Here is a 10,842-nt window from a genome sequence, read left to right as displayed (position 1 = left end):
AATATTCCATATATATTTAATAGTCCACTAACAAGGAAAGCAGCTCCCAAACTGCCAACAAAATAGATATACACCCAATGCACGCAGCACACACACTCGCACATACATCTCCCCTTTCCTCGCCTGAAAACACACACCCCCCCGCGCCCCGGTGCTGGCTAGGTGGAATTAGAAAACCAACCCCGCGGTCTCATTAATTAATTAAACACCATGTGCCAGTGGCACCTGAGTACCGGTTATCACTGCCACTCAGACACACCGTGATCTCAATAACCAGCCCACCACAGGGCAGAGAGAGTGAGAGAGAGAGTGGGGGGGGGGGGAGGCGAGGATGGAGGGGAGAGAAGGGACATCGATTCTTCTTTCACAACTTTGAGGTAAAGACAGTTTGTTCAAAAAGCAAACCGGAAACCGGCAGGAGACAGAAGAGAAACCCCTCTCTTTGTGTAGGCAGTAATGTGGCACATATTTACACTGCTGAGTGTTTACTGCTGTGTGTTTTTGTTTGTGCGTCTCTTCCTCCCTTACAGGCTCCACAGGACCTCTTTATCATGTGGCCTAGCAGGGCTTCTAAATCACTGCAGCAACACCCCCCTCATCATCTGCTCTTAATACCTCAGCTCAGCATGGAAACACTGCAGAAACACACACACGCACACACACTTCTGCAGCATTTTGCATTCTTAAAACTGTGGTTAGTTGAGTTAATTTCTGGGATTTCTCCTCCTTAATGAATGCAGTTATTTAAGAAATGCCTATTGTGTTTGTTGAGTCGAAAAGAGCTATAGTTTTTTTTTTTATTCAATAGTAATTCTTAAAGGGTTTACTGGGCCCGTTAGTTTAAACAATAGAACTGTGGACGCCATTAGGTCATAAAGGAAAGACCCCATTTGACCAATTTCTTCTAAATCATGATATTGCAGCTCAGTTAGTAATGAGAAACTGTTTAGAAAATGTTTTATGCCAATTCTTTTTGCTGTTCCACAATATCTGTTTTATGTTTTTATCATGTTTTATGCTTAGTGTGGTGCTGAGGTTTGCTTCTTTGTTTAAATACGATCTCACACAGCAGATTGGTAAATACAAAGATAATGTTTAATTTATTTGACTGATTTTCAACCAGTGACAGATAAACAACAAATGAAATGAGTGTAAAACTGCAATTTCTTGAAGCAAACCGATCCTGAGGATCAAATTAGAATATATATTTTTACCAGCAAATATCAAACATGTCAGGCTCACATACATAAATTGACTTGAGGGGCACCTCAGCGATATTCCACATATCTATTTTAAATTAAATCACGGCCAACGGCACTAATTGGACCTATAGGGACAAATAATTTGTACTTCTGAAAAGTAAGTGGTGTCGCTGTTGGATCCTCTGCTTCTGAAATTGACTCTGTAGAAATGTCTGAATCAATACGGGATGTGGGAAATAGGAGACGCGGTGCAGGTGAACTACACGAGTTGAACAAACTGGTAGAAACCACAGGAAAATGTTTTCTGAATATGAAATATGGTGGAGATATTTTATGTGTCACAGTCCTGTCTGAACTTGATGAACATATTATACTCCCTAACATTTTGTAACACTTACAGTCAAATCTATTGTGAACTACTGAAGGCGCTTCAAATATTACATAACCTGATTACAGTGTCTTAATAATTGGCAAATGGATTTGTGTCCGTCAGTTGATCTCAGCTCATTTCTCCCAAAAGACCTGGTGACAGGTGAGCGTCATTGGATATATCCCAGAAATGAATCACCTACACTATTGTCAGTGTCTGAGTTTGGGTTTGTTGACTGTATTTGTTAATTATAGTGTAATTTTGGAAGCTAAAATGTTCATACAGTTCTAATTTAATTCCAGTAAGAGTGATTTTATATGAAATAGAATATTATTCTAATTTAATTATATTAATAATTATATTAATATTTTAGTTCGCATTGTCCTACACCTTCTGCTTTCAGTTCTCCAGATTGTTACAGTTTACCAGTTAAAGGGGAACTACAGATGAGAAGAAATTCATAATGAAAACCCAGGAAATGGAAACAGGATGCACATAAAATCATTGACTTTAAAGGGGAACTACTGTTTTTTACAACCTGGACCTTATTTCTGGCATAAAATCGATCGTTTACTCACCCATATAACTTTGGTGTCATTTGGAGTCATTCAGATGATATTTAGATCCGCGTATATCTACAGTGGTATGAAAAAGTTTGGGCACCCCTGATCATTTTCAGGATTTTCCTTTATAAATCATTGGTTGTTCGGATCAGCAATTTCAGTTAAATATATCATATAGCAGACAAACACGGTGATATTTGAGAAGTGAAATGAAGTTTATAGGCTTAACAGAAAGTGTGCAATAATTACTTAAACAAAAGTAGGCAGTTGCATAAATTTGGGCACCACAACAGAAAAAATACATCAATATTTCGTAGATCCTCCTTTTGCAGAAATAACAGCCTCTAAACGCTTCCTATAGCTTCCAATGAGGGTCTGGAGTGTGGTTGAAGGTATTTTTGACCATTCTTCTTTACAAAACATCTCCAGTTCAGTCAGGTTTGATGGCTTTCGAGTATGGACAGCCCACTTTAAATAACACCACAGATTTTCAATAATGTTCAGGTCTGGGGACTGAGATGGCCATTCCAGAACGTTGTAGTTGTTCCTCTGCATGAATGCCTTTGTAGAGTTTGAGCAGTGTTTGGGGTCGTTGTCTTGTTGAAGTATCCAGCCCCGGCGCAACTTCAACTTTGTCACTGATTCTTGAACATTGTTGGCAAGAATCTGCTGATACTGACTGGAATCCATGCGACCTTCAACTCTTACAAGATTGCCAGTACCTGCACTGGCCACACAGCCCCACAGCATGATGGAACCGCCACCAAATTTTACTGTGGGTAGCAAGTGTTTGTCTTGGAATGCTGTGTTCTTCTTCCGCCATGCATACCGCCCCTTGTTATGTCCAAATAACTCAATTTTACATTCATCAGTCCACAGAACCTTATTCCAAAAGGAAGCTGGCTTGTCCAAATGTGCTTTAGCATACCTCAAGCGACTCTGTTTGTGGCATGTGCGTAGAAAAGGCTTCCGCCGCATTACTCTCCCATACAGCATCTCCTTGTGCAAAGTGCGCTGAATAGTTGAACGATGCACAGTGACACCTTCTGCAGCAAGATCATGTTGTAGGTCTTTGGAGCTGGTCTGTGGGTTGAGTTTGACTGTTCTCACCATCCTTCGCCTCTGCTTCTCTGAGATTTTTCTTGGCCTGCCACTCCGGGCCTTAACTAGGACTGTGCCTGTGGTCTTCCATTTCCTCACTATGTTCCTCACAGTGGAAACTGACAGCTTAAATCTCTGAGCCAGCTTTTTGTATCCTTCCCCTAAACCATGATGTTGGACAATCTTTGTTTTCAGGTCATTTGAGAGTTGTTTTGAGGCTCCCATGGTGCCACTCCTCAGAGAAGATGCAAAAGGGAGAACAACTTGCTACTGGCCACCTGAAATACCCTTTCTCACGATTGGCTTCACCTGTGTATGTAGGTCAAGGGTCAGTGAGCTTACCAAACAAACTTTGTGTTCCAATAATTAGTGCTAAAGGTACTCAAATCAATAAAACAACAAGGGTGCCCAAATTTATGCAACTGCCTACTTTTGTTTAAGTAATTATTGCACACTTTCTGTTAAGCCTATAAACTTCATTTCACTTCTCAAATATCACCGTGTTTGTCTGCTATATGATATATTTAACTGAAATTGCTGATCCGAACAACCAATGATTTATAAAGGAAAATCCTGAAAATGATCAGGGGTGCCCAAACTTTTTCATACCACTGTATATAGTGGGAGTGAATGGGGCACCGCAACGCAGCCTCTAAATAACGCATTATCTGCCGCGAAACTCGTTCATTTCACCAATATTTTGTTATGATACGCTAGTGCTATTCCCCGTTGAGTCCAGAGTTATCTGTTATCTATTCGGGGACGTGCAGCGGTTTGTTGTTCTTTGGCCAGCTGTTCCTCTCTCTGCCTCCTCATCCTCCTTTCAATGAGCTCCTAATTGGTATACTCTGGTTCAAAACGGTAAGGACGTCAATCATAAACAAAGTCGTCGTCCACAACCTCAGAATCGGAAAAATATTCAGCCTTGTTGCAAAAAACTAGCAGTAGCAAATTACAGGTAAACAAGCCGCGTGGGGTGTGTGCGGCGTTCAGAGATGACATCATCCAGGTCAGAAGGTAGTAAGTCAATCTACAGACCCCGGATGATGATAACAGGTAAATCTGGACTCAACGGGGAATAGCACTAGCATATCATAACAAAATATTGGTGAAATTAATGAGTTTCGCGGCAGATAATGTGTTATTTAGAAGCTGCGTTTCGGTGCCCCAGTCACTCCCACTAAATGGATATATGCGCATGTAAATATCTTCCGAATGACAAAAAATGACGCCAAAGTTATATGGGTGATTAACGATCGTATTTTATGCCAGAAATAAGGTCCAAGTTGTAAAAAACAGGAGTTCCCCTTTAAAGTCAATGATTTTATGTCCATCCTGTTTCCATTTCCCAGGTTTTCATTATGAATTTCTTCTCACCTGCACCTAGGGCGCATGGATACTGTGCACCGCTCTTTTCCTCTTCCTCCTCTTGACTGATCAGAATATGTCCACAGCAGTTGATTGAGTTTGTGAACCCTTGGTCAGGATTATCTCTTTGGGCCATTTATGTCGGGGATGGTCGCGTTATCCACTTTGGGGTGGGAGGTAAAAAAAAATTAGATTTTACACATATTCTCTGCCGTGCACTCTTAATTTAGCCGAGTTATTTGTCTTAATTTTCCCTTTTAGACGAAAACATGACACAGAAAGCGTGTCGCACCGTCATTCAGCTCACGATTCCAAAGTCAAACAGCAGTCATGTTCTGAGGAGGACCAGAATCTGCAGACGGCACATTAGAGAGATCAAAGTGCCTCCAGGAACTCGAATCAGGGTCAACAACAACAAACACAACCTGGTTCCGTCTCCACAGGAGGCGATGAGGCATCGCTGCGAGACGTTCCTGCAGCAGAGTTGAAATACGACCTGGTGAACTTCAACAGTGAACATTTTGCCACATTTGTTCCATACGGCCACACCATGTGTAACCAGGTGGGTGGAGGGTTCAATAATTTATTGTAGATTAGTAGATCAATGTAAAAAAAAAATATGAATCGGCAACTATGTTTATTCATTCATTGCTTTTATTTTAGTCAGATGCTCCGAGTTATTTTGAGTTATTTTATCTTGTGCTATCTTGACATGTGACGAGGTTTTTACACATTTTAATCTATTCTGCTAATTAGCTGAAAATAATCTTTAGTTTCACCCCTATCTTTTTATTCTGATTATCTCTTCATTTTCAGATTTCCTTTAAAAGGAAGAATGAAGCCCATACAGATACAACTGAGACAGAAACTTAAAATCTTTGTGCATCTGTCACACTGCCTTTGTTATGATAAGCAAAATAAAACTTCTTTGCTTATTGCTTTGTCTGAGAAAGTTTCATTGAACAACTTATGACAGAATCGGATGTTTGTTTCAGCATTAACAATGTCCCCGCTCCGCCACAAAATTCTTGGCCAACTCTATTAAAGGCCAAAAAACTTACCAACAAAGAAAGCACCACAGGACTTGGGAAACTATGTGTCGACTTGTTTATTAAAACTTCAGGAATGTCAATAAGAGCATTTCTATACAGTAGGAAGGCTGAAGAGGCCAGCACGCAGACACAATGACCTTCTGCTATTCTCCTTGATAATGACCCAGACACAGACACACTGCCCATCAGCCAGACCTCTAATAAAGCAAAACACTCTCTATCATCTACTAATAACCTCCACGCAGCAGCTGGAGTCATATACAGGCCAGCGTCCTCTGAATGTGAAGAGGGGAACAAAGCTCTGGGTGGACAGGAAGTAGTGGAAAGCATCCCGTTTATTGATCTGAGACTGTGCACTGCCTGATGGCACATGGTGATAACTACATTCTTCTTCTTTATCCCCCAAACACACAAAGACAAAGACTACTGTAGAAAAGCAAGACAACACGGACACACACACAATGTGCAAAACATTTCACTCTAACAATCAATCCTGCTGGTAGACTCGTTCGTTAGGCTCTTGGTTGTCGCGCTGCTGCACATGCACAATTCCACGCGCACGTACACACTTGCAGGGGTGTTATTTTTTCAGAGATAGGATAGGTAAACTCGTTACTCTTTTCTTAATTGGTACAAAGATTCCATCCCTTATTCCCTCTCAGCAACCCCTCCAGGGGAATGCTGATTAATTGTCCTCTAAGTCCTCATAATACCCCCCCACACACACACCTTCATGCACATATACACTTACATCCTCTGTTAGTAGACATACACATCAACGCCCTGCTGGTCGTGGCCATTCAGTCACTTTCAGAGTTCAGTAGAGGATCATTTCTTCACATTCCCACAGGTTTTCTCTTGACTCTCCTCCAGCCTGCACATCACTTGCTCAGCCTCAAAATGTACCCATACAGCTGGTCTGAGAAGGCCTGAAGAGAGAACTTATCTTGTACCCTCTTCCTCCCAGCTTGTCCCATGTCCCTGCGGAGGTGTGGCTCCCTGACGAGCCTCTCCATGGCCTTAGAGAAGGCCTCAGCTGTGGGTTCGCACAGGAAGCCCGTCTTCCCGTCTGCCACGCTCTCCAGGGGGCCCCCAGAGTTCACAGCGATAACAGGGCAGCAGCAGTACATAGCCTCTACAGGAACTATCCCAAAATGCTCTCTGCTGGGGGTGTAGAGCACCGCGGTGCTGCCCCGCAGCAGCGCCACCTTCAGTGAATCAGAGGGGGAGCGCAGAAAAGTCACACAGTTTTCCAAACGGAGCTGCGCTGCTAGCTCTTTCAGTTCATTGTAATGTTGAACGTTCTCAGCAACGCGGTCGTCGTAGCCCCCCGCCACCACAAGGTGAATGCCTGCTCTCTGGCCTGGAGGAAGGCTGCCCTGCAAGGCTGCCAGAGCCTCAAGAGCCAGGCCCAAATTCTTCTTTCTCTCGTATCGGTTCAGAGAGAGGAACAGGCAGGAGGTTCCCTCAGGGAGGAGGCCTTCCAGGCCTTGAGCTTCAGCGGACGACTGGTCAAATGTACGCGTGTTGAGGGAGGGATAGAGGACATCTGTCTGGACGCCGCTTAAACTATGAAAGGTCTCCCTGAAGATGCCTGCGGTGAACTGGCTGTTTACCAGAATCTAAGAGGAAGTACAGAGAGATTAGTTCGTGAGGATCTCATATATATCACAGGTGTTTTAATTCCCTATAAGGCAGACAGCAGCCAGAGGTCTTTGATTATTCTAAAGTCTAGACCAAAATCAAAATGTCATTACATTTCTATCAGGGCCCTGAGCTTCTGCAGCAGAGAGCCTGTGAAGCTCAGGCTGTACCATATTTTAAATAACCAGTATGGTTTATTCAAGCAAGTCAAAATAATACAGCTTGTACATCAATTTACGTTATTACACTATAGTTTTACTAGTTATCAACCCAGGGAACAGACACTTAACCTCTATAAACTACAGAGATCAAATACTTTAAAATCTATTAGTGCTTTATTTTAATTTGACAGGTATTTCAACGCTGTTAATAACCAGTTCGTATGAACTGCAACGACATGTCTACCCTGTTGATTGAAGGAGCCTGCACGTACGTGTCTTATATTTCCCATTAATTTAAAAATACATTAGTATGCAAGTAGTTCTGCATCTGAACTTGAACATTTTATATGGTGAGCTTCATTTGCTAAAAACAGTTGCTGATGTTTACTATGCATTGTAATAAACACACATTACTTCCTTTTGCGTGTGAGATTATTTTTCATTTTCATTTATAATCTAACCTTTGTTTACTGCAATTTAGGTGAAGTTATAGTTGTAGCACTTCAGTTTCTGTTAGGGACTAATAAAGTATCTATTTCTATATCTATCAACCAGCTTTTAAAACAGCACCAGTTGTCCACAGTCTTTAAAGCTACTCAACAGGTAGGTTATTCATAGCATCTTGGAGAACCTGCCGCAGTTCTTCTGCGTATTTAGGTTCTTTCTCTTGCTTCTGCCTCATCATGAATGTTTGTGTCTCTGGCTTTCACCCCATTAATTGACAAAAAAAAATGTATCTTGTAACACTTGCTTCTTGCCAAGAAGCTATCCAAAATTTAACACAAAATAACAAAATCATATTATTTTAATCCATTATCATATTTTACTGATTTCCTACAAAACTGCTCAGGTTTGGCCCTTGGCTCTCCCACAGAGTCAGCCTGAAATCCTCAGGCAAGATCCTCTGGTCAAATCTTTACAAAAGACCAGAGAGAATTTACTATATGCTTCACCTAAGCATTTTAAAGGCACTTGTAATAAGGGTGCAAAAACACTGCATTATTCATATTTTCATTGCTTCACTGCCTGGCCTGCTTAATATTCTTTAACTTTTTTTATCTAAATAAAATAAAACAACACAACCTGGATAAGATCATATCACATGACACTGAGCCTTTACGTACCATATCAGCCATGCCAGTGGTGCGTTCCTCTAGCCAGTCGATGGGAGCCCGGTACAGCCTCTTCAGGGTCGACCTCCTCTGGGTCAGCAGCTGATCTGGGAAGTGACAGTAGAACAGAACCTTCTTCCTGTGACGGGACAGTCGCAGCACAGGGATACACGCCGACACCTGAGGTCAAATGACACACAAACAGTTACAGGACAACCTCTCCTCTAGCTAACTAACTCACTTGCCAGTTAATTAGGAACACTAATTGAGACTAATGTATGCTCATACAACAGTCCGGCATTAAATCTTAGCTTCGTGAAGGTTATAGTATTCAGCATTTGTGTAAAATAACTGAGATAGGTGTTGATTCAACTGTGTTTTCATTTCTGAGTCTGTAGTTTGTAGTACTATTGAATTGTGCTGACAAATGTAAAAAATCCAACAAACCAATTTTAGAGGGCTAGGCTAAATAACAGTAACACATTTGTGTTTAATTCAATAATTGTAAGGTGATTTGTATAATGTGTTTTCTGTGTAATTATGCACAACAGAGAAAGACAGAGAAAGACGGTACTTGTGTGCATTTGTGTGAAGGAATTCCCACTTCTTATTAAACAGACAGGGAGAGGTACAAGATGGAGCCCTGTTAACAAACAAAGCTATTTTCTGACTGACTGTTAGTTATTGAGCAAAGGCAGTTATGAGACAGAGGTGGCTCAGAAGTATTCAAACAGGGAAGGTACTGTCAGACACAATTCACCTGATCACAGAAGATGACGTCATACTCCACCCCACTGAAGAAGACCAGGTAGAGGGCCACATAGATCATCCTCAGGTAGGCACACAGTGCATGCAGGTAGCCAAACACACTGGTGGGCAGCCAGTCACCCACACAAACCTGATAGAAGGATTAATGGTGACAATCTTCTCATATGTGTGTGTGTGTAAAAGTTTCTTACAGAATGTATTGTTTTAGTTTTAAGTAATAAGGTGGTCTGTTAACGCACCACATGCAGGTCTGGGTCCAGGGTCTCAGAGAAGCAGTGCGTTGGGTCGTGATGGGCCGTCCAGATCTGAACGCTACATCCTTGAGACTTTAGAGCAACAGCGGCATCGACCACCAGTCGCTCCGCTCCCCCAATACCAAGGTCTGGATGGAGAAACACCACCCGCGCCATCCTGCACACAAGAACAGATGCAGTTGCAGTTCAATACATTTTTGGTCCGATTATTGAGCACAGACAGCCAACATAAGGGACATGGCTTGTGCTGGATGTGCAGCATCTTAAGCTGATAGGAAGGACTGCCTTAAACTGTCAGATACATCTAAGAGAAAACACATTTTCTGTGGTATTCAAAGAATCTAAAACTTGATGATGAGGAAAACAACAAATACTCTCTCCAGAGGAAGCAACTGGACATTAATGAATCTGAAGCCATGACAGAAACGTTTCAGAGCTGCATTGTTGACAAACTTTAAGAATTTACCCTTGTGGGTCTGTAATATAATTTAATTCAAAACTTTTGCTTCTGTGACTGAACATACCTACTTCAAACCACACTGGCTGAAACAACATCTTCAAGTACTAGGCCATTTAATACAAGGATAACCTCTACCTAGCAAACTGCTTGTTTGATTCAGATAGCTGTTTGCATTAGATGATATATCTAAAGCTTAAGCTCAATATGATTATTAATGCTAGCCTATAAGGATAATAAAATTATGAACCGTTTTTGATAGATAAATTTGGGCAACGTTGTGTCTGCAACTTGCCACCACAAACATATCTACAATTTAACAATAATATAGCAATGTTTACCTTTAGATCTCTTCACCACTCTTTCCAAGTTCGGAAACCTGTGCTCGTCTAGCTATATGTAGCGGAGAATAACTGTCATGAAACTCTGTCGTTTGGATGCCATTTTGGATCGAGTCAACCGCTGCGATCAAAGCTAATCGTGCTTCGTGTATGAACCACAATGGCGCCAGTTTCCTCTGATGTGACAGACGCGCTTCCTGTGAGACACGTCTCCTTCAGAGTCGAGGCGGTTCAATTATGTGCCTATGGATTAATGTACACGTCTATGCATAAATTAACCATATAAAAAATACGTGTTATTTTTAGAAACGGAACTTATTAATATGACTAAAATATGAGCTCCTAAAATGAGTTTTCATGCACGTTTTTGCCATTTGAATGCGAGCAGCCGGTCGGGCTTCTAGTCGGTCGCCTTCGCTGGTCTTTCGTTTCGCAGTCGTGTCCTTTTT

At 41.7% G+C, this 10,842-nt stretch overlaps 1 protein-coding gene across 1 annotated transcript; it reads right to left on the bottom strand.

Annotated features, from left to right (window-relative positions):
• Nucleotides 1–5,393: 5,393 nt before the first annotated feature.
• Nucleotides 5,394–10,721, bottom strand: alg2 (ALG2 alpha-1,3/1,6-mannosyltransferase). The gene is made up of 5 exons (XM_084557366.1): nt 10,394–10,721; nt 9,581–9,752; nt 9,334–9,471; nt 8,586–8,753; nt 5,394–7,278 (listed from the first exon to the last, which is right to left on the bottom strand). The coding sequence occupies exons 2-5, from the start codon at nt 9,749–9,751 to the stop codon at nt 6,538–6,540; spliced, it is 1,218 nt and encodes a 405-aa protein (XP_084413492.1). The 5' UTR covers nt 9,752; nt 10,394–10,721; the 3' UTR covers nt 5,394–6,537.
• Nucleotides 10,722–10,842: the final 121 nt, after the last annotated feature.

This window comes from Chelon labrosus (assembly GCF_963514085.1).
Source record: "Chelon labrosus genome assembly, chromosome: 12".
Lineage (NCBI taxonomy): Eukaryota > Metazoa > Chordata > Actinopteri > Mugiliformes > Mugilidae > Chelon > Chelon labrosus.
This window is presented reverse-complemented; position numbering and strand designations above follow the sequence as displayed.

Bases quoted from the DNA above. Each gene is read 5' to 3' on its own strand.
- alg2 (XM_084557366.1), bottom strand. From the start codon at position 9,751: ATGGCGCGGGTGGTGTTTCTCCATCCAGACCTTGGTATTGGGGGAGCG. The intron at 9,472-9,580 runs GTGCGTTAACAG...TCCTTCTATCAG, and splicing joins TGGACCCAGACCTGCATGTG to GTTTGTGTGGGTGACTGGCT. The intron at 8,754-9,333 runs GTGAATTGTGTC...ATTTGACCTCAG, and splicing joins ACGTCATCTTCTGTGATCAG to GTGTCGGCGTGTATCCCTGT.